The sequence below is a fragment of the Carassius carassius genome, chromosome 20 (assembly GCF_963082965.1).
Source record: "Carassius carassius chromosome 20, fCarCar2.1, whole genome shotgun sequence".
Classification (NCBI taxonomy): Eukaryota; Metazoa; Chordata; class Actinopteri; order Cypriniformes; family Cyprinidae; genus Carassius; species Carassius carassius.
Window position 1 is genome coordinate 19189917 of NC_081774.1, and position 25100 is coordinate 19215016.

Below are 25100 nucleotides of genomic sequence, written 5' to 3' on the forward strand. Positions count from 1 at the left end.
TGCACAACACATTAATAAATTACTCAGTCCACCAAAAACATTTATGTACCATCTAAAAATGTAGTTTCTATTTTTATTTTCACATTTAAAAAAAAAACATAAAAATGTTTCAACATTAAAATTAAGTATTGAAAAAAAACTGCAAGTATATATATATGTGTGTGTATGTAGATAGTTTTTGTTAATATGTTCTAAGATATAAAGTGTTACAAAAAGGATTCTGTTTACATAGGCACTTGGTTTCTATGCGAGTCAAATTATTTTGTAAAAATTCATAACAATTTAATGTCAATATATAGATTACTACCGAACACAGAAAATGGATGTGAAAAAAAAGACTAAAAAAAAATAGAAAATAAATGACAACACTTTAGTTGGTTTTATTAGCAGAACTGAATAGTTGATAAAAACACATCAGAACATCATTCAAACCGTTTTAAGGCTGGTTTTCAGCACAAGGTCTCACTACATCCTCAATCTCGATGACCTCCATGATGAGATCTCTGATACCCTGCACACTGTCAGCGCTCTCTTCCTGGGGATCCGGCTGGTTCTCCGGATCTGATGTTAAAGCAACAGCGCCCTCTACCAGACCCTCAGGAACCGGGTCCAGAGGAGGAGAACCATCCACAGCAGGACTGTCTTGTGCTTCATTTCTGTTCACATCACTAGAAGGCACTGCCTCACATGCCTTGATATCCTCAACAACGTGCTCATCACAAACACTGGCACCCACTGCAGTGTCTTCAACACGTAAGTCTGGGAGGACTTCAGGTTGGACAATATGTACAGATTCCTCTTTGATAGGAGGACTCAGACTTTCACTTTCTTCATCTGCTTTCACATTTAGGGTTTCAGAGGCGATGACAGGAGTTTCTTCAACTGTTGAGTTGAGATAGACTGCTCGGTCTGTACTGACAGAGGATCCTTCTGTAACTTCATCCTTTGCCTTAGAAGGCGGCGTCTCTGGTTGTGAAGATGAATCTTCTGCAGATGAGATTGTTTCTGGTTGGGTTGAGGACACTTCAGTCACGGAGACCTCTGGAATGGGTGATGAATTATCAGGTAATGCTGGTTGAGTTGTTTCAGGAACATTTAATGGTGATGTAGGTTCTGGAGAAGATGGTGTAATCTTCACTGTAGGAATGACTGTAGCATCGTGCGTCAGTTCACTGATGGATCCTCTTGATGGAGAGGTGATCTTCTGCTCTGCTTGTTGAGAGACAGCCACAGAAGCCAGTACCTGTGGTGGGCTGGAGGGGGCAGAGAGGGGCGGCGTGCGGCTGTCAGCCAGACTGCTTTGACTAACACATTGCAGGTCAGTACTGTCAGCAAACAGGTTGTTCTTCTTCAGACTGGCTGCCTCCTTTACCACTGTACAGCAGAAATATTGAGGAATATGTTGGTTTTTTAAAGTTATTCATATGTCTCAGACACTAAACACCGTTAAAACAGTTTACCTTTGTTAACTTCATTATTCAAAAGGTTGAGGAGTATGTTCTCGTAGACATTCTCCACTTGAACAAAGTTTGTGTAATCAGCAAAGACGAACTGTTCAAAATTCTGAAGCTCCTGCAAAAAGAGAAATAAAAAAAATCAACACATTTCACACAAACCTACCCCTAACTGAAAGTGGTGGCTAATCACCACTGTATTTGTGCAAGAAGATCAAACTCAATCATGACAGGCTGACCGTTACCAAATAAATTATTTGGCATAAACACATCGCATCACAAACCCAAACATGGACAGAATTTAGCATTACAGTAGCCTGAAAGAGTTTCCTGATAGTGTTTACAGTGCTGTAAAATGTTACTAATCGAGTCTGATTCCTAAATGATTGACTCTGATGAACTGCCTCTTTTTACTTCTTAGTTAATCAAACACATACACCTTGTTGAAAAAAACAGCATGTGCTGGTAAGGTACTGTCTGTTTTTGAAACATGGCTGCTGGTTTGAGCTGGTACTTAGCTGGTCCTAAACAACTAGCTCCTGCTCAGGACCAGCTCATGACCAGGTAAGGACCAGCTTAAACCAGCTCAAACCAGCAGCTGTGGTTCAAAACATACCTAACTAGCATATGCTGTTTTTTTCAGCAGGGCAGTGCTGCCGGCAAAGTCCAGTGAACAAATGGCTAATGAGTCGATTCTTCTTACTGAAATAAACACATAAAGCAAAGCCAGTACAGTCTTAATACCCAGATGAATGATCTTAACATATAGTTCTTTTTAGTAAATCTAAAGTTACACATTGTTTTGTCAGTAGTATTTAAAAAATAATGAATATATTTCCATATTTTTGTTTAGGGCTTTTGTTTATGATATAGTTGAAGGGATAGTTCACCCAAAAATGAAAAATCACCCTCCAAACCTTTTTCCAAACCTTTAAGGTCTTTGTTCATCTTCAGAACACAAATTAAGATATTTTTGATCAAATCCGAGAGCTTTCTGACCCTGCACAGACAGCAACCCAACTACCACATTCAAGGCGGTAAGGAGAACATTGTTAAAATAGTCCATGTGACATCAGCGTTTCAACTGGAATGTTATGAAGCTACGAGCATACTTTTTGTGCACAAAGAAAACTAAAATAAGTTAATTCAACAATTTATTCTCTTTCTGGGCCTTGAACATGGAAGTTAAGTTGCTGTCTTTGCAGGGTCAGAAAGCTCTCGGATTTCATCAAAAATGTAACACTTAATTTGGGTTCCAAAGAAGAACGTGGGTCATACGGGTTTGGAACGACCAAAGTTTTTTTTTTTTTTTTTTTTTTTTTTAATATTAATCTCTTATGGAAACCATTAATAGTTCATGAGTTCGCATGAATTAAAATCTGAACCAGAATTATTAAATGCTTTAATAACTAAAATTTCCATTCCATTAATTTAATCAGAGAAACAGAGCTTGCAAGAATACCTCTATATAATGTATTCTGGTAAATGTTCAAAAGTTATAAAAAAAAACTTGCGTACAGTTTTGCAGACGGGCGCCAGGTTTCTCTTGATAGCTGGCAGAGTGATGTCAACCAGGGTCTCTTGGAAAATCTTCTTCCTTACTGTGCTGCTGTCATAGTCAAATTGCTAAAGTGGAAAGTTTTCCATAATGATTGCCACATTTATTAGAATCATTCTATTGTCAAAACAGTGTACTGCTGTTTGTATACGCTTTGTAAATGTGGGCAAAGCCAACCTTGAGGACACGCAGCTTGGCTTTCTCCATGACTGAGGCCTGTTTGTCAGGTTTGTCCTTTAATGCAGACTGAAGCAGGAGCTCAAATGTGTACACAGCATTCTCCATCAACTAAAGAGAGTGGAAGAAATAAAAAGGCATGCCACAGTTCATTTTAGTTTCCCATGACCTGTAGAGGGAACCAAAGTTCATGACAAGATGAGGCAATGCTCTCCACTGACTTCTCCGCTGAGCAGCCTATATGACATATAGAATTCCAGTAGTTGTTTATATCTACTTTTAACAAGTAGATTTGAAAAGATTTATGCGATTACACTTGATTCAGAAAGCCAGATGAAATATTTCATTACACAAACATGAAACACTCTTAAAGCCCCACCAAATCTACCAACGCCCAGTCACTCTGTAGCTGCAGAAGACGCCCACCTGCTGCATTAGACTCTGGGTGCCGTGAACTACTCGTGTCGAGTTGGAGAACTTGAAGCGGTTGCGAAGTTCCTGGAGCTGTTCCTTCAGGACGTTCACATGCTGGTAACAGTCCTCCATCCGGTCACGACCCACCTGCTGCAAAGCCTACGATTGGACAGGCATGACTCATGAGAACTGGAGGGAGTCTGAGTTCAGATGATCGTTATTCCATGATCTAATCACATCCAACACTTCACTCTGCTCCCAATGGAAAAAGTGACCTGATTTGCTTCAAGTGTTGTGCAATGTAGCCTTGGCTAAATATTGAAATCAGCAGATAAATATTTATTTCAAGAACTTGTGCCAAAATGTTGTGTGTTATAATGTTCTCATGTATTAGTAAATGCTCTCTTACGCTCTGAAGTTCCTCTGTGACTCCCCCCTGAGGGAAATCCTTGCAGAGTCGGGTCAGTTCGTCCTCCAGCAGCAGCCTCACGGCCTGGAAGCCTGCGCTGACCGGGCCCATCAGCTCCTCCAGGATGGAGGTCAGGTATGGAGCCACGCTCTCGGAGCAGTATTTCACGGCTGGCTCTGATACTAGAGCTTAACACCAACCGAAAGATCAAGTCAAAATGGTGCAGATTTGGTATGTGTCACTCACTACATTTACGTACATAAGAATATTCCAATATATTAATCAAAATTTGTAAGTGAGTGTCATGTAACCTGGTTGTCTCAGTGTAATTTAAGGCAGTACTCCAGCTGAAGGTTTATTTATATTGAGCTTTATACAATAGAGACTCTGTCAAAGGCAACTTTACAGTGTTAAACAAGAAAATAGTGTCTCAATTATACAAACAAAATCCAATTGTTCTGTAAAGCAGCTCTAAAAAAAAAAAAAGAGGACAATAGTAAACCAATGTTTTAAAGCCAGTTCAACACTGGTGCTTATTAAACAAGATTTCATCAAGGCAATGGTATGTTATGGAGTATTTTAGCAAAAGGTCTCATTTCATGAAATTGTAATATAGTTACCACTCACTAGCTTGTTTTAAACATTATTCATGACATCAAAAAGAATCAGTAGCATATAAAGGAGAATATTATTCAGTAATATTGATAAATATTAAAGGAATAACATTACTCCCCCTAAAGTGTGTGAGTTAATGTTTTTGGGGTTTTCATTATGAATGATAAAAAGAAAATAAGTAAAAAAGTACTCAAAAGTACACTGCAAAATATGATATATATATATATATTTCTGTTTGCATATATTTAGAGATCTAATTTATTCCTATGATGGCAAATCTGAATTGTCAACAGTCATTTCTCTTCAGCGTCACATGATCCTTCTGAAATCATTTTACTATGCAGATGTCACACTTCAGAAGGAGACCTCGGGGAGACAGACAGGCAAGCGTAATCTCTTTATTTACAGCTTGGTGCGGAGGGGAGATATGCAGAGCAAACGGTGAGTAACTCAAGACTCTTTGAGAATGTCTGGACTAAGGTAGTAATAGTAAAACATCTTTAAAGGTAAAATTGTCCGATTTTTAGATTTTTCATGTGATTGGCTGTTCATTACTGACGTCAGCGCACATGCTCAATTAACTCAGCATCAAGCCTGAGTTGACAGAGAAAGCTGATGATCAAATTGGACTGGTTTGGTATTGTCAACTCAAAACTAATCCTGTATCCCTGAGTTTGTTAAGCCACCATCATGGTACAGGCCCCTGGTGAATTTGTGACAGCAGATTTGCTCCTCAAAACATTTAATATTATTATCAATTCTGAAAAAAGTGGTCCTGCTTCAAATGTTTTTGTGGAAAGCATCATTATCTTTTCAGGGTTCTTTGATAAATAAAAAGTTCAAATGAACAGCATTTTTTAAAAAATAGTAATCATTTGTAACATAAATGTCTTCATTTTCATTTTCGATCAATTAAAAGCTTTAAAAAAATATTGCTAAAAAAATTATTAATTTATATAAAAAAATAATAATAATTAACCCCAAACTTTTGAATAGTACTGTAGTGTATATTAACACACAACATAAAGGAATTGACCATAAGGCTGATACACTGTATAGACTGTTTTGTTTATACCTTGCAGTTTAGTTTCCAGGAATGTTTGTGAGTTGATGATCTGGTCCATATCTGAGCGGATGAGCGCTTCCTGCTGTTTGGTGGCTTCTCTGCACTCATTTTTCAAACTCTCCAATCCTTCTCGCAGTTGTTCATGCACAAGCTCGTATGCTGTTTCCACTGTCTAACCACACAAGAAAATAAATAGAAAACACATTCACCCTAAATATGGCCATCATAAACCCACTCCATTATGAACACAGAGCTGCCTTTGTCTACATGTTGCCTAAATGCTAAACATCCCTTTATAGAGCAGTGGCCTCTTCCAGCTGGCACAAGCCAAGAAGGAGAATTATTTTTTATGGTATGAAACTTTTATTGTTTTTGATGGGGGGGGGGGCTGGGGGGCAGAAAAACAATGGATTCATTTAATAAATACAGATCAGTCCAGTTATCCAGAGCGGACCAGTCAAAATGTTGCCCGACAGTGACATTGAACACAAAGCGTGTCAAAGTTCTAAGAATAGACGTGAGGAGCAGAGGCTGATCTCACTGACCACAAACCACACTCTCTTCCTCTCCGGCTTCTTTCCCTTCAGCTTGGGCAACAGCTCTGTCTGCAGTGAGGGCAGCAGCTCCTCCATCACCAGGTTAGTCAGCACCTGCAAACAGGAAGAGGGAGTCACTACTGAAGCCAATGATACCAGACTGAGTCAAGACACATGGCACCCACATGACACAGACTCATGGAGGAAGAGCAGAAATAGTTGTAATGTCATAGCAATGAATCAGTCTGCAACGGACAGAATCAGCACACAGATGTGGCATTTGAGTCCTGTGTGGATACTTAGCTGTATTTATCAGGCAATGTTTTAATGGAGAATGACACGGAACAGAAGAATTGTTGAATAAAGTCATTATCATTGTTCTTTTGTCATTTATCATTGTGTGTACGCTTAAATTCACAGCAAAGCTCATATTTGTAAAACAGATCATTTGCGATTCATAGATTTTACATCTAAAACAGTGGCATACTTGTGTTTTCTGTGCTTACGTTTACGCTTACTATAAATCACACATATTTGAGAGATGATCGTAATATCAAATTTAGGATGCTTTCTGTGCAACATTTTATAAATGAGGCCCAACAAGTATTCTCGTAGCTTCTTAAAATTAAGGTTGAACCACTGATGTCACATGGACTATTTTAATGATGTCCTTACTAACTTTCTGGGCCTTGAACGTAGTACTTGCGTTGCTGTCTCACAGGCTCAGAAAGCTCTCGGATTTAATCAAAAATATCTTAATGTTTGTGTGTTCTGATGATCATGAATGAAGGCTTTGGAATGATATGAGGGTGAGTAATTAATGACAGAATTTCCATTTTTGGGTAAACTAAACCTTTAATATTTTTTGAATGATGGCGTATGAAATCATAATTCATTTATATAACAGGGTGTCATTTATTTATTTGTAAAGTAGATGTACAATAAGTACATTGTTTTAGTCCTCATTACTTTGCCAGGGTTTGTGATGGTGACTGATTGTAAAAATAGCTTATTTTACATGTCTGTTTTCAGTTCCCTTACACAACAACACCTTGTCTGCCAAATTAGGGCTCAAAATGGGATTTAACAATAGCTGGAGGAAGGCAGAGGTGTTTCCTTAAGTAGCTACAGGACATCATGTGAAAGACCCTGCTGTGATCTCCAGATTTCATAAAAAAACAGGAACTGGTATGAATTTTTGCAAGGAACAACATATCAATAATAGTTTGCGGTGCTTGCTAAGGCAGTTATGCATGAGTATTGCAAAACTTTTAGAAGGAACACAAAAGTCTGGCAAGGGAACACAAATGTTTTGCAATTGCATGCTAAATCATCGGGACATGGTGTAGTAAAATCAGAGATAGGAAGGGGAAAAAATCACTGCTTTTGTGTTCACAAAACGTTTGTGTTCTCTAACACAAGTTGTATGCTCCTCTGAGAAAATTCTAAATTGACTTTAGTGATTTTTGGGGACAACACAAAAGTTTGTGAGCAAAGGTAGTTCTTAAATATAATTTTTAAAATATAGAATTATTCATTTAGATAATACTACCTATATCCATCACATTTACATGCTCTTGTAAACATCGAAAAAACTGGATTTACAAAACTTATTTCCTTTTAAAATAGAAGCATACTTCTAAAACTTTGTCAAGCATGAAATGACGGTCCACTGAGCCACAAATGGGATGATTACAGCGTGATACCTAAATTCCTAAATCACTGACCGACAGCTCTATCCACGCTCAGTCGATGATGACTGCTTTAATCACAGCACATTCATCAGGCTACTACTCATCTCTGTGGTCACTACATCATGACTCATCTGATTCATTCAAAAGAAGTGGACAAAGCTTTTCTGGAAACTCATGGAAACTCATTCAAAACACACTAGGAAGCCCACCTGACAGTCAGTGCCCACCAGCATATCCCATGATTCATAGTGGCCCTTCTCCTGCCTGTAGAAGTGAATGGCCTTTAGGAAAGCCTGCACCTCACATTCCATACTCTTCAGATAATCTGCAGAGACATAAGATGTCAGATGAATCGATTGTGTAATATAGAATCATGTGGGCAACTTCTCTTTTCTGGTTCCAGAAAAGGGGAAAAGACCAAGACACAGATGTGATGTGATCAAAGGCTTTTGTGTCTAATTTAAATGAGAGAAAACTGAGAAAAACGTCACCTTAAATGTCTTGTAATTTGTACTTAAATAAGGAAAAAATATACAATCTAACATTAAGTAAATAGAGTAGTAACTAAACGAGTAACTAACTAAAAGTCTCAACACTACTAATGCAACTACATTTTCAGTAATCTCACATATAAAAATATATATATATATGTGATTGTTAAATAAAGTTAATATTATACTAAATAACGGATGCTATTTCTTACTTACAACTTAGTTTTATTAATTTTTCAGCTGTATTTATCCATTACACAAACATAACCATAATCAAGTTTCTTGATTTATGCATAATAAATAAATAGTTTTAAATTATTATACAAATTATTATATTATTATTGTTAGATCTTTTTTATATTGTCCTCCTTAATAGCTTCATCTAGCTACTTTTTGTTTGTAGCTTCTAAACTAATTTCAAAAGACTACCCTCTCAAAAAGACATTTATTAACGTGTGCTATTAGTATACTTATATTTAACTAAAAAAATAATAAGAATAATAATATATTTTCATTCTACTTTTAAAATAAAGTATACAGAAAAGTCTATACTAAAGTATATTTGGCCTATACTAATACTAAATCATTTAAACGAGATATATGTACTATACTTAAGAAAATTAAGACTGTACTTAAATCTAAAAAGTGGGCTAGAAGTATATAGCTAGTAAACTAACAGTATAAGTTCACTTATGTTATAAAAAAAAAGTCTACTAAACTAGTTGTATATTCAGAGTTTACTCCTCTATGCTTAAAAGTATACATTTAGAAACTAAAAAGTAGGTCAATTTAGACAGAAGAAGTATTAAAATAGTACACTGACAAATATACTATAAGTACAGTATAGTGGTAGTATATTTACTACATAAAGTATACTTGGAAAATACAACTCTAATTAAGTTTAAAAATTAACCTTAATTACCTTGAATGTAGAACAACTTCTTTACAATATGAGTAGCTATGAGTATGATTAGCTTCCCTAACGTAGCTAACGTCTATGACCATTAATGCTCCTAAGCCAAAAATATGAACTAAGACATCATCACTATTATTATTTCTCACAATAAGCGTATGTGATTTGACCCTTAGATTAAAGTACATTTGGTATGTACGTCATCCCACAGCACTGTGCTGCAAGCATGAATGACACCTTAAATTATGAGGCTTATTTCGAAATCTTTTCTAATCGTTTCTTTCAACTTACGAAACCGTTATTTTTAATGTTAAAACAGTTTCTCTCCCAGTACATATAGCATGAAGGCGTGAAAGAGAAGTCTTGTACAGTTGTGTGATGAAGTCGAATATTATTGCATGCACACATAATTCTCTGCAGAGGCAGTGTAACCGCTAAGCAGCTTGTACGCAGGAAGAGAGCGTTGCAGTTCTGGATATTATTAGTGTATCACCATGACCACCGCAGAAAAACAGTAGCAAACTGATGCAGGAGCAGAGGCTGCACACGCAGGTTGAGGTACCCTCTCATCAGCCTCGCTCCTGTACAGAGAATTAGTCAGAATTCAAGAAGCACTTTCAAACTGAGCAAACAAATCTTTCCTTTGAGGTATAATTCACAAATTTGATCACAGACCACAAAGTCAAAAGTGCACTGAGACGGAGGCAGGGCTGATCTGATACCTTGGTTCTGATGCCGAATGCAGTCGTTCAGGATCGAGACGAAGCGAGCCCTCTTCTCCTCCTGCTGGAAACAGAAGTATGAATCTCGTCTGTAAGGAAGTCTCAGGTACACAGGAAGCGGACCGGGAACTGCCACCATAGGAACAGAGGGCTCTTCCTTAGAACCTGAACAACACACAAACACTCATTCCAACGGGAATAGAGAGATCAGGACGGAGAACTAGACAAACACTCACCATTGGGATCAGGGAAGGCCTTGTCTACGACAGCAGTGTATTTCTCCTCTGAGGTCAACACTGTGCCCCCTGTTGGCAGGAGTTTGTGGCGGGCTGGGGTTCCCTTTGTATATGACTGGATGTGAGAAGTATAACAGCATCATGAGAATGTTCTGTCAGAAAAAGTGCCTTTATGTTAAAAGAATCAAAGATAAGGTTTAACCTCCTGGCTATCGTGTAGCTCCAGGCTATGGTCGGCACGGACCACGACGAATCTCTCTCTCCACTTTCTGTTGTCATCGAAGTAAAACATGCTATCCTTGTACAGGACCTCTGAGGCCTGCGGTGACTCCTAGAAGTGAAACATACTAATGTCAGTAAGAGTAAAACTCTGGAACAGCATGAATTAGATAACACTGATAATGTAAGTGAGGGCACAATAAAATCACTACATAAGCTGATGTTGTCAGTATAAGAGTGTTAAGATCTCACCTTCTGTTTGAGGAGCTGGGCCTGTCCTGCTCTGTGCTGCTCCACCTCATCCTTCAGATGGCAAAAGTAGGCGACACAGCTTTGCCTTCTGTAATGAGGACTAAAGTTCTTCAGCTCAGCCTCTGTCCGGCCTACACACACAAAAAAGATCAGATTAACCTTGTGAAAAATGAATGAGCTTAATTGTATTAAATGTGCACTTGTACCTAAGATCTTAAAAGTATATTTTAAAAAAACTGTGCTTGCAAATAACATATTAATAAAATAAATGGCTCAAAGAGTTTACTTCCATGACTGGGTATTAACACCATTCAGTTTAATTTTAAAAAGTTCACTTTGTAATTTCTTTGTAAAAGAATTTTTATCATCATGCTTTAATAATCTTTTGTCATACTTTAAAGACGTCATTGAAAATGTGTAATTACAAATATATTTAAATTTAGCATAGAGGTGTAGTCAAGACCAGACCCCTTAAAAACCTAGACCACTGACTAAATCCAGACCAAATTCAGACCCTTCAAGACCCAGATCCAGACCGAGACTAGACCTCTCAAGATCTAGAAAAAGACTAGAACCCTCAAGATCCAGTCCAAGACCAGACTCCTCGAGACCAACATCCTCAAGATTCAGACCAAGACCAACCCTTTCAAAACCCAGTTCCATACCAGGCTAGTCCCTTTAAGACCCAAATCTAGACAAAACTAGGCCCTTCAAGACCCAGATCCAGACCAAAAATGAATTTCTATAAACCAAGATACTTAATCTATTGCAGAGTCTGTTTGTAGTATTTAACAGTTGTTTTAACACCTTTAACTGTTCACAACTTATTGTGAACATCATACTAGCTTCTATCTATCTATCTATCTATCTATCTATCTATCTATCTATCTATCTATCTATCTATCTATCTATCTATCTATCTATCTATCATATCTACAGTGACAGGTGTTCAGTTAATATAGTGAGAGCATGCATCTTATTTTTCTTGACTCTAAATCGGGAGAAAGTGCCTGACTCGTTCATTAAAGACTGAGCCATCTTTACCACTGCCAAAATGACAAGGCCTGAGTCCATTTCAGCATTATTCCATTGAGCAGACTAAGTTCAAAACTTTATTTGCAACAGCTCTTGGGCTTGCATCCCAATTTCCAAGCTTTTAAAGAAAAATATCCTTGGACTTTCCTTGGATAATTCTTTTCTGCCAAGTTGTAGTATAGAATTCTGATTGTCTGGAAGAAGCCATTGGCAGCAGTTGCACAATATGTCATATACAGGCACATTAGACATGCTTTATTAACCATTACCACTGCTTTACAAAACAGTGTCTGGTAAAATTAATACTACTGACTCATGGTCCACCATGTGATGTAATGTGATGCTCTGCCCTCTATGTGAATAATGCTGTTCCAATTAAGTGCTGTTATAAGTGATTTAATTGATTCAGCATTTCGACACCTCCGTAAGATTGCATTAAACTCAACAAAGAGGTTTAATAAAGGATGCATTGATCTCGTGAATTGTCGACTTTTACTATACCAATATTTTTTTAATTGGCTGTTAAAGTTTATATGGGAATATTACATGACACACTGATCCTTTAACAATGCATTGGCGCAAAAATGCACACCTTTTGTACAAATCTCACAATATGATGATCAGCTGCCACAAATACTGCCTAAATAAATACTGATTTTGTGCACTTTATTTACTGTACCAATATTTTAAATTAGCCTTGGAACTTAAAAAAAAAAAAACCTTGGCAAAGCACTGACAGAGCCCTTTGATTTAATGCCATTCCAAATGCAAACTTTGCACGCAACAATCAGGCAGCAATTGATATCACTCTGATCCAATTACATACAGGCATTGTCAGTTTGACAGTACTCTAGCTCAATGATGTTGGGGGATCCAGTGGGGGTGGCAGTCATATTTTAAGGTGATCCTGCCACTCTTTATCACAACCCTGCTAAAATGTAGCAATGCAGTGCCAGTATGAGTGCTCATTGGCGCCCCTTCAGCTGGTGGTACCCTAGGTGACCGCCTAGCTCGCCTGTGCCTAGAAACGGCACTGACAACAAGAACATTCTACCTTTCATTGAGTGCCAATTCCTGGGTAAAAAGGGAGTTAAGTTGGATATTTAATTACACAAACCCAATAATTAGTTCCTGTTTTTGATTCTCACCATCCACATTATACATAAATCACCAAAATAAAAAGACAGAATTCTTTGCCAACATCTCAAAATAACCAATACACTAAAATAGCCAAACTTTATCCAAACTCAGTATGAGACTTAACAAGTTACTACATTTACTACTACAAAATCACACTAAAACGCTCTTGCTTATCTGAGATCTGACTCTACACTCTTATTGCTTTACAGTATATCACCCCTTAAATGCAGAATCTCCATCATCAAAAAATTAAAAAATTAAATAATAAATAGGATTCAACTTCTTGAAACATCTTGAAGAAATGGGAAAAAGTCTGTTATTTAAAATAGTTTGCTTATTTAAGGCAGATTTCTTTCCTCCTTGTAAACCCCCACCCCCTCCTCTTAAAAGAACACTCCACTATTTTTTAATAGGCTAATTTTCCAACTCCTCTAGAGTTAAACAGTTGAGTTTTACCATTTTCAAATCCATTCAGCCAATCTCCATGTCTGGCGATCGCACTTTTAGCTCAGCTTAGCATAGATCACTGAATCTGATTAGACCATTAGCATCTTGCTCAAAAATGACCAAAGAGTTGGCTTATATATGGCTAGGAACTATAATCTTATTCCGGCGTAATAATCAAGGAGCTTTGCTGACATACCCATCGGTGCAGCAGGCACAATGATATCACGAAGCACCTGAAACTAGTCCCCTGCTAGTTTGTGTAGTTGCAGCAAAAGCAGAGTTGCTTGGGACTATGTTCAGGCGCTGCATAATATCATTGAGATTGGCTGAATGGATTCCAAAATGGCATAACTCAACTGTTTAACTCTAGGGGAGTTATTTTCAAAAATAGTGGAGAGTTCCTTTAAGGAAGATTTCCTTAGTTTCGATTAGATTTGAGTATTAGATTTCAGTGACTTTCATTTAATGGTGCTGCACAAATACAATTGGATAGACTTGTGCTAAATTGAGTTAGAAAAAAGACAGTTACTCTGAGGAGGGCAGAGACATGAGAGAATAGTTTCCTGTAAGGACACACACACACCACAAATACACACCACACAAACACACACTTGTGATAAGAGCACGACCGTTGTAAATCCTGGACAACTCAGCAAATATTTCTTTCTATAAGAGAGAAACTAAGAAACAACTCACCTCTCTAACCACATACACAGCAGTAGCACTGTCAGTCAGTACTAATAGTACTGCAACATTTTACTTAGCATTTTGATATTGTACCACACTGTCCAAATTCACTGAATTTTGGAGGTTTCAAAGGGGTCTTATGATTTTTTCCTTTCTCTTTGGAGTGTTACTGTTCATGCATAGATAAGATCCCTAAAGTGGTAAAGACTAAAGTCTCAAACCCAAAGAGATATTCTTTATAAAAGTTAAGACTCATCCACACCCTCCTAAAACGCCTTGTTTAAACACGCCCCCACATGTCTACATCACTGTGTTGGAAGATTTGCATAACACCGCCCAAATGTTCACGCAAAGAAAGAAGGCATAACTTTGATTCTCACTGTAGTATTGTTGCTGCTGCAACTGCCATGTCATGAAGACACTGTGTGTTTCAGTGTGAAAGTGAAACTACTTTATCTGTCCTTCCAAAAGAGGACACAAAAATAAATCAGTGGTTAAGTTGTATTTACAACACTGTTCCAGAACAGTGTGTTTGTGCAACATTTTTAACGGAGGACTGTTTCCTGAACCTACAATGCTGGCTGTTCTGACTCACAACCTGTAAGTATGTTTTCATATTTAAAGAATTTGCCACTGATGATTCAAATGTGAGTTTTGAGCAGTGTAGCATTTGTTGTTTGTCTTTTTTCCGATCACAAATGCAGACATGATTTTATGTTTATGTGGCGCGATATGCAACGCAACGTGTCAAAAGACTATATAAGTCATTATAATCCGTATTTATATCCCCACTGGATACAATAAATGCTTTGTTTGTAATGGTTTTGTCTCGTTGCATCAGGACACAACATCACTGTATGGTAAGGGGCATAACATATCTGTCACAATATCTTGGCCAAACAGAGCACACCACACTTTCATCTGGACTGAGATTTCAAACAGCTACTAGTGATAGTAGAATCTTTGTATGGTAGTGGGGCTTTCATGGTAGTTGGTATAATTAAATATAATTGGTGCCTATTACAAGTCCAATGTAATTGCAAGATGTATTGAAGCAGATAACTCAAGAAAACAGAGAGAAAAAAGCTGAATCATTTATAGTAGTGTATACACATACATTTACATATTTATATATTCATTTCAATTCAAAAATCATGCGAATATACTGATTTGACGCTTTTTCTATTTTCTATTTCTACATTTCCATTTCTTTCCATTTCTATTTTTCATAATTTTTTAGAGAAAGTTCAAAAGAACATAATTTAATTGAAATGGAAATTGGTTGTAAGACTAAAAATGTCTTAATGTCACTTTTGATCAACTAAATGGTTGCTGAATAAAAGTATTAATTCCCCTAAAAATAAATCTTACTGACCTTAACTGTATGTACATGTCAATAGACAAACACCAGATAAGGGGGCAGATGGTTACAGATAAACAGCTTGTGAAATGTATTGTGTCCATTGATGAGTTAAGCAGATCTGTGGGTCTCTCCCCCCTGGGCAAGTCATAAATACAGTGTTTTCTCAACTGTTTTGCAGACTATTGCACATCTGTACTATAACTTTGGTCTTAGACCTCCTTCATCTCCCCACACACAAACAGGGTTTTAAATAGCCCCCGTCTTCAGTTTCTCCCCTGATCACTGGTATCCTGACAGAGGATGGTGTTTGGGACTTTAGTTTCATTGTTTTATACGTCCCTTATCCTTTGCTCTACATAATATATGTTCTTTTGAAAAAATAAAAGAGGAGGGAAAACAAGGTAAGCGTAACCCATTGTGAAATCCCTTTAGGAAAACACAAACTATGAAAACATATCAAACCCACAATCATGCCACCCAGTAGCTTATAGTGAGAAAAAAAAAAGAACAAAGCATTTACATGCTATGTGTTATTTGTGAAGTGAGGTCATTTCCTGCAAACTCAAGTGCTGCTAACTTCCGAGGCAGCTGTGAAATCAGGTGAAAGGTTCAATACAAATGTTACACCTCAGATGAGGCCAATGATTTCAACTAAAATCTGAAACTGAAAATGGAAAGAAAAGTGCTTTCCATTCCCTGTGTCTACAGTTCTCACAGTGGGACTGGAAAAAGGGTTTTCTTTATGAACATATTTCAAAATGTCCTACTTTTTATAGCTGAGACAGCCTCAGATACTGCCAAATTGACTGAAATTCATGAAGCGGAACAACCAACAGATAAAAGTGACGATATGATGCAGAATTTATAGGCAAACTGAGTTTGCATTGAACTCCTGCATGCTTTCTCAGTGCCATGCGACTACAACGCTTTTCAGAACAAGTACCTCTGAAAGTTACAAATATAATCTGAAGTACGTACATTTTAAAAGATGTAGGATATATTTCTTGTTCATTACTCGTAAAAGTAAAGGTTCTTTATTGACATAGATGGTTTCATGAACATGCATCCTAAATATTCCTGGAAACTTTTAGTTTCACAGAAGGTTTTTAGTGGGAAAGGTTCTTTAGATTATTACAAATTTAAATGTTAAATCGTTGTTTTAATAACTGATCACTGAAAAGTTTTTTGGGGAACTCATAAAGGGTTCTTTAGCATTGCTTCAAAAACCTACTGTTGGAGTCTTTAATTTTAAAAGTTCATCTCAAATGCTGTAGCTTGCAATACAGTTTTAGAAGCCAACTAATTACGCTTTACTGTCTTGTTTTACTGCACTTTACAATGTTTTACTGGCGACACCACTTGTTTAACTCTTATTGATGTTGAGTTATAAGTCCAGTGGTTTGGATGGCCAGCTGAGAGGGCCCTGCTTTTCCCATCACCTCTTGCCCTGCAGAAGAAATCTGTAGCCTGAAACGCCCAACGAGGGAGACAGGCAGCTCCATAACTAACATATCAGATAGGAATGCTCTCTTTCCCTCTTTCCGTTGTCCCTCCAGTCCAAAGCGAAAAATAACATGTGGTTCAGCAAATGTGAGAAGTTTTTGGAGGATCTAAATTATTCTGTCAGTGTGGGCTTATGAGGGAAGTTGTTTTGGAGTTTTAAATCCAAAATGTAATGTGGCAAGCTGATCACTCAAGCAATACTGACAAGTCTAAGGCCACATTGAAAATCTGGAATACAGAATCTTATTTAAGCCGGAATGTATGAAGGATTAGGATTCTGATGTAAAATGAAGGAAAAATATTGATCTAAGCAAATTTGTGACTCTGGTCTTGTGAACGTCATTGTACAGATGGTCAGGTGTTCTTCCGCTGAGGCTGAGATCTTCTCAAATCATGTTGTACAACATGATCATCAAGTTTTAAACAAACTTGTGGAGTTCACGCTGCTTGAGTACTGCTGTCATTAAAGCAAACGGGAGACAAAATTTCTCCTATTTACTCAAATTGTTCCTCATCTGACATCTGACACCATGGATCATTCTGTTACGGAACCCCCACAAGCCAAAGATGAGATACTGAAAGGCTGAGAAGCAGCTTGCCAACATTACAGTCAGTTCAGGATAAGGCATGATAGAGTGACACATATGTCAGTGTGTGACTAGAATCATGAAATGAATCTGTGAGGGTGTGGGTCAAAGGCTTAAACTGAGTTGAGCTGTTCTTTTCTGGAGGTTTGGGATGAGGTCCCGGAATGAAGTTCTCTTTCCTCCCATGCCTTTAGAATCAAACTGATTCACTGACTGATACTCCTCCCAACAACAGAAACACACCTAGTGACACATTTATCAAAACCTCTTAAACCTCTTGTCCCACTGTGTATGTGCTATTTATGATTTTCACCTGGTGGATGATAACATCTTTCAGATTTACACTGAAGGAGGGACTTCAACCAAAATGCCATAAAGATATGGGTGGGCTCTTTGGACTTATATGTAACAAATAATAAGAAGACCAATAAGTAAACACTTGCAACATCCTAGCAAACACCTTAACAAACAACTAACTTACCCAAGCTATGCCCTATTAACACCCTAGCTAACACCTTAAAAACACCTAGAACGCCCTATCTACCACTTACAACACCTTGTAAGTGGTCAGCATCCACCTGGTAAACACCCTTAAAACCACATAAAACACCTTACCAACCACTTAGCAAACACCCAGAACAACCAGAACTATTACCACCCAAGTAAACATTATAAGTCGGGGACACTCCAAGCTGACTTCAAAGAACTAGTGGCGACGAAAGCCGACAGTGACGAAAGCCGACAGTGTTGTCACCTCGCGACGGCAGCATCGGACCAAAAAGGAGTGCTTGAACACAACGAACAGACTACAGCCGACTGCAAAATAACATGTGCATTCTTTGCCTGTGTGAGAGGAATGAGCTGTCTATATGAGCAGCTATCAACAGTATATATTTGCCATTCAAAAGGAGAAACTGAAATAAGGATATACGAGATATATGCAGATATACGAAACATAAACAAAGCAGTGCTAACTTACCATTTTAAATATCAATGTGTTGTTAACTTTCTTCATTTTAAAGGGATACTCCACCCAAAAAAGAGAATTTTGTCATTAATCATTTACCCTCACATCGTTCCGAACCCGTAAAAGCTTTGTTGTCTTCAGAACACAATTTAAGATATTTTGGATGAAAACTGGTAGGCTTGTGACTGTCCCATAGACTGCCAAGTAAATAACACTGTCAAAGTCCAGAAAAGTATGAAAGACATCGTCGGAATAGTCCATCTGCCCTCATTGGTTCAAACGTAATGTTATGAAGCGACATGAATACTTTTTGTAAGCAAAGAAACAAAAATAATGACTTTATTCAACAATTTCTTTGTCAACAGTCTCCTCTGTGTCTCTCCATATCACTGTATGCTGTGTATGCTCTTCTGTGTCAGCCGTGCCACAAGGATGCGCTATTTCTACGTGTATTTAGCTTTGATTTGAAAGAAAACAGTGCATCCTTGTGGCACGGCTGACACAGTAAATTTAAGCAATTAAAATGCATTCAGCAGCAAATAAGAAATCCTTTTTTAGCCCTGCATGAGCCTAAAATTTCAGCTCAAGCCCGTCCCTGGCCCAAGATGCTCAGGCCCAAGCCAACCCGTGTCCGACAGCTTATCAGAATTACCGGCCTGAGCCTGACCCGGGCCGCCTTTTTTCCCCCCTTCTCCCAAAACAGCTTATACTACTATTTCAGCTATTAAAAATAATTTCGTTTTATATGTAATGGGAAAGTTATTATATATTTTTTTATTTTTTTTTATTAAGTTCATTTCGAAAAACATTTGGAGCATTTTTTGTTTGTTAAATATAAGCATTTGTTTTTTAAAGTATGACCAAACGGCCAGCGGCAGAAAGTAAGCTGATCATATATGTTTGATCAATTTAGCCTTCTAAAATCATGAATTCCATAAAATAAAGTCTATAGATATACTAAAACAGTTCAAGCATATAACAATGTTTAACCTAGATAAAAGTGTGCTATATCCAATTGTTTGTGTGGAGAGTGGAAGCTATGTGCGATTTGCAGGACATGGAGGCGCCAGCGATCACTTGCATGTTTTCCATGGATAAGCCATAATTTTTGTAATTCATAACTCAAAAGGGTCTAATTTTATTTTTGTTCACTCACAATTTCACAAAACGTTGTGCTTTTATAAAATGAATAAAACAAACATGATGCGATTTCTTCCCTATGGTCTTAAATAGGAGCGCTTCACCAAAAATGAAACAAAACTGAGCGAATACATGCCTGACGGACATGAAAAATATATCTATAGAAAGCTTTAAATTAGTACTTAATGAAATAAAGGATATCGAAAACAAAAACTAAAAAAAAAATCATAATCCGTTTAGATGCATTTCTTAAAGGTGCATCTATTGAGGAGATGGCAAGCGCTGCTAATGAGTGCGTGCATATATGCGTTGCGTATTGCATAGGCAATGTATAAAAAACAGTATTTTTAATACAGTAGCCTATGTGTGCTCTGTGCGTATATGGGCACAATAAAAGGAGAGAAGCTAAATGAGCCCGAGCCCGCCACGAGCCCGATCTATAAAAAAAAAATTGGGACCCTACAGTTTTGCAGACCTCTACTCATTCAGCTATATGCATGCGCACATGAAGACGGTGCTCATAGAGCACGGGAGTATTGAACAGTTATTTTTGCCACTTTATAGGCCTTGAATGGTTAAATACACACAGTTGTATGTCAAAATGCCTGTGTTTGCAAGTGAAAGCAAACAGCTGAGAAAGTAAACACATGTGTAACAGTATTTTAGTTTAGGGCAGCTCTTAAAGTGACAGCAGTCTAATATTCCTGCCTTCTGTCATTCAAGTTAATCAAACAACATTTGTGAGAAAGTCTCACTGCTCTTGACTAAATCACATTTGTGACTTAATATGCAGTGTTTTTATATATTTGATTACTTTATACAATGTAACATTTCTTATTTATTTGTTCTACTCTATTTTTTGTCCTGTTGCTCGAAATTAATTTCTTATTCTTATTTAAACACGGACTGTTTACTTAGCTTCAGTGAGCTTGTTTTTTGTCTCTAATTCAGGCTAGTATTAGTTTTTTGTGATATTGACACTGTTGACAAGAATTATGAAATTTATATTGAATCTAATATTTTTATATCATAAAGACCTTATTTAATATTTATATACACAGTATATATTGTTACCGTAAAATAAATAACTCGTCATGATATAAGATTTTTGTCATAACGCCCACCTCTAATACAGACCACCTAAAACACCCTAGCAACCACCTAGAACACTTCACAAACTGCCTACAGTGCACCCAAGTAAACACCCTTAAACACCTTAGAACACATCAACATTAAAAACCACTTCGCAATCACTTGAAACCCCACTGCAAAGAACTGCATAAACAAATTACTCCAAACAACCTAGCAACCACCAAGCAACGCTATAGAGAACACACAGAACATCTTAAAACAAAAAACTCTTAAACACCCTTGCTAGGTTTTTTTACAAAAACGCACCATTGACCATTGAAGCAAATCTGGTATTTACTGCTGGAATCTATTTATTTCCTTTAAATTAAACAAATCTTGGCAGGTTCTGTAGCTCATTTGTGAGGAAAGTTCTACAGTGTGTGATAGGAATGCATTCTAATAGAGACAGCGATAAGGCAATCTGCATGTCTTCAAGGTGTTTGCACACATTTGTAATCAAAAGGGGAAATGCTGGGAAAAAATAACCTTCACCATATGGAAAGGGTGAAAAGTGAATATGTCTGTCATGGAAAACCCTACACATCTTTCTCCCACATGGTGAGCAAATGACAGCGTGAAACAACCATGACCGTTCCCCCTAGAGCCCCACTACGAGCTTTATATGAAGGGTAAAGCTCAGAAGTCATAACGGCACGTTTCATTCAAGTGCTCAAACATCAGCATCAGGCAAGTGGATCCAGATTTGCACAATTATGTTCTAATACCATGCAGTTGCTGGCTTTAAAAAGGCAAGAGGACAAGGAACAGAGTATGACTGTGTCATCTGATTCCTTTCAGAGGAGTTTGCCCAAGTTGAATAGGGCACCTCAGCAAGGTGCCATAATATCTCAGTGGGCACAGATGGCGGCTTAAAACTGTGCTGAGACCATCAGAACACAAGATATGCTTGAGGTAGTGCCGTCAATGAACAGCATGATATATCTACACTTACAATCTTCTTCAGACCTATTCAGTTTCATAATAAGAATTAAATAATAATAATATAATCTGAATATCAGTTAATGTGATGACTAAACAGCAACACAAACTAGATTCCAACTGCATGTCATCAACATTTATTAATCTGTTAATCTGGTGAACATAAATCACAGTTCACAAACACTCTCAAGTTTTAATATAGTGGTAATGAAGTAACTTTTTATTATGGGATGTCATTCTAAATGTAAAATTACCTGGACAAACAAAACGATGCACTGACTTCAAGTACATGATTATGCACCTGCAAATTTTTTAATTTGGAGTTTAATTCTGTGTTTTTTAATTTCACAATTTTGAGTTTATATCTCAGAATTTAGACTTTTTCTTCTCGGAATTGCAAGCTTAAATCTATCTATAAAAAGAGAATTGCAACTTTTTCTCTCATAGTTTTGACTTTTTCCTCACAGTTGTGAGTTCTGACTTTTCTTCTCAATTCTCGCAATTCTGAGTTCATTCTCGCAAATCAGCTTTTTTCCTCGCAATTCTTAGCTTAAATCTCAAAATTCAAAATATTTTCGCAGACTTGTGAGATATAAACTAAGAATTAAACTTTTTTTATGTGATGGTGGAAAAAACTAATATATCTCAGAAACTTTGGCCTTCACAATTGTGCTAAGCAGCATATGGGTCACTTTATAGGCCCCCTCAGCTAAATCAAACCTAGTTAGTGCCAAAAACCCATGACATCATTTAGGAGTTTAGCAGAGGAGGGAGTGGTGAATATTGCATCATAATTAAGGACTCGTTCTGTGCAGCATTTATATGCTAGAGCTGTTTAGATTTTTACCATCTGTTACATCAGCCCACACCCCTATACTGCTTTATGTCTATTCTTTATGTTTTTGTCTACATGATGACTATTTCGTGGCATGTAATTAACTGTTATGGGACAACAAAACAAATGTAATCAAACATGCAGCTTTCTAAGGACAGCACAGACCATGGAGTGATCTGAGTCCTTATTTAACCTGCGTGTGTATACATTGGACAGCACTGAGCAAATACATGCCAGGGCTCCAAAAAAAAAAAAAGCTAAGAGGACGTGGCAAATAACTTGAGTTTTTGGAGCACAAGGGCGGTATTCACTCCAAGACTGAAGCTCTTTCTGTTTCAGTTTATAACCCAGACTCTTATTCTGCTAATAGTTTACCAGCTGAACCACACGAATGTGATGTCACAATGTCAACTATTAGAATTAGTGTGTCATTCTCATAATATTATATAATTTATCAGACCACCTGTATTAGGCATTCTCAATACCACCGCAGCTGTTGGCATTACAACTGCATTACAATTCCTATATCTACAATGTGCAATTTATTAAATTACACTCCCATGAAATGCACTTTTCTTATAAACCAAAGCTCCCATGCAAGTACTTTCACATATGCAGAATTTAGGCAATACAACCTTTTTAATCCAGGATTTGAAATACTTAAAGTCAGCAAACAAATGGGAGTGAAATTTCAGCTGAAAAGAGTGAACAATAAAGAGAAGTGAATGTAGGAATGAGTTTCCACTCTGGTCCAATACTTCCTGTTCACTGCTGGCCAGATGAAATAAGAGCAAAACAATCCCCATTATGTAGTAACAGCTGTGTTCCCCATCAGGGGAAGGAAACCCATTCTCTGCAGTAAATGCGCTCAGAATGTGTGACATTCCATTGCAATCACATACACACTTTAGTGCATTCACAAAGGCATATCAGAGATTCTGAGAGTGCTGCAAAAGAGCGGCGGAATGCATTACTGAATATGTAAATCTTTGGGAAAAAAGGAAATTGTGGTAATACTTTCAGTGAGGTCTCCATGTTACACAAATTAGAAGGTGTAACTTTATATTAGCTGTCTTTAACTACAATACTTAATTGTTAGGTACAATTGTTTATTGTGTTCATACTATATTGCAAAACACTTTTTATGCAATTGAGGTGGGATACAGGTAAGGTTAGGGACAGGTTTCATCCAAGACGTGGATGAGTTTTTTTCTTCACTGTAACAGATTTGAAGAAATTAACATTGCATCACTTGCTCACCAATGGATCCTCTGCAGTGAATAGGTGCCGTCAGAATAAGAGTACAAACATCTTATAAAAACATCACAATAATCCACAAGTAATCCTCATGACTCCACTCCATCAATTAACATTTTGTGAAGAGAAAAAAAATATTTTTATAAGAAACAAATCCATCATTAAGGCGTTTTATCTCGAAACCATTGCTTCTGGCCAAAAAACATGTCCATAACTCCCCAATGGAAAAGTCCATCTGTTGTCTTCTCACATCAAAATCCACCAACTTTTTCCCTTGAGAAAGTAACGTTATGGCTGGAGGACTCTATATTTTAGCCAGATGCAACAGTTTGTTATTAAAACATTAAAGATGTTAATGATGGATTTGTTTATTACAAGCATGCAGCTTTTCTCCTCACAAGATTTTTGGTTGTCTGGAGACAGTTTAAATCAGCTGTTTGGACTAACTCTGAATGCACCCATTCACTGCAGAGGATCCACTGATAAACAAGTGATGCAATGCAAAATGTCTCCAATTCCTGCCAAAGAAACAAACTCGTCTACATCTTGGATTTGCTGAGGGTGAGCAAATTTTCAGGAGCTGTACTGTATTGCTAGCCTCATTATAACAAGGTCCACAAAATAGTACATTTTATTACTAAGTATTTATGAAAATGCACAGCAGAGTCAGAATGTAGCCTAAGTGACATGGATTATTAAACTGAGCTATTGCATGACATATTGAGCTGCGGGTCAAATGATGATAGGTGGGGTAAGAGGTGTGGTGGGAATTTGGGTGGGTGTGCACTCTGCAGCAAACTGTAAAACACACTGGTGACATTTCCTGCAATGCAGTATTTGTCAAACGCATGCCTGATGTGTTTTAGTAAAGTTATTAATAGTTAAGGTTATTTTTGAAATTCAGTTGCCTGCAATAACTGATTTGACTTCAAAAAAATAATGCAGGAAATTTGGAGAAAAAAAAGAAAAGAAGAGTAGCTACACGAGAAAAAGCCCCATTTAATTATGCAATTATTTCAACATTAGGCATAAGAAAACTGCAACCATAGACTTTCTAGTAGCTACTAGATAGAACCCGTTTACCTCGTATGTAGCTTATTTTACTCTCGTCCAACAGACTGGATGAGGATGCTCCCATTGTGCAGCGTGGTTTGTCGCGGCGGTCCCGAGCGGAGGATTTTTCCCGTTAGTCCGATCCGGTTTTGAAGCGCAGCGCCTGCTTTGACTGTCAGATAATGACGAGCGCTAGTAAACTGTGACTCAAGCGTCTCAAACTTCCTTAAACTGCAGCAGCGCCGCCCGCTTATCCTCTC

General features: G+C 37.4%; 1 protein-coding gene across 1 annotated transcript; it reads right to left on the reverse strand.

Moving 5' to 3' along the window:
• Positions 1–388: 388 nt before the first annotated feature.
• niban1b (niban apoptosis regulator 1b) lies at positions 389–25100 on the reverse strand. The gene is made up of 14 exons (XM_059502077.1): positions 24871–25100; positions 10757–10887; positions 10488–10616; positions 10286–10400; positions 10050–10214; positions 8133–8248; positions 6239–6343; positions 5703–5865; positions 4013–4200; positions 3616–3762; positions 3190–3300; positions 2973–3080; positions 1461–1572; positions 389–1374 (listed from the first exon to the last, which is right to left on the reverse strand). Exons 1-14 carry the CDS (start codon positions 24923–24925, stop codon positions 437–439), a joined length of 2583 nt encoding a protein of 860 aa, XP_059358060.1. The 5' UTR covers positions 24926–25100; the 3' UTR covers positions 389–436.

What these genes read in the sequence shown, in the direction of transcription:
- niban1b (XM_059502077.1), bottom strand. Translation starts at nt 24,925, where the DNA reads ATGGGAGCATCCTCATCCAGTCTGTTGGACGAGAGTAAAATAAGCTAC. An exon ending in CCAAGCTGCGTGTCCTCAAG is followed by an intron (nt 3,081 to 3,189) that starts GTTGGCTTTGCC and finishes TTTCCACTTTAG; the next exon opens with CAATTTGACTATGACAGCAG. An exon ending in TGGCGCCCGTCTGCAAAACT is followed by an intron (nt 1,573 to 2,972) that starts GTACGCAAGTTT and finishes CTCTTTTTGCAG; the next exon opens with GAGCTTCAGAATTTTGAACA.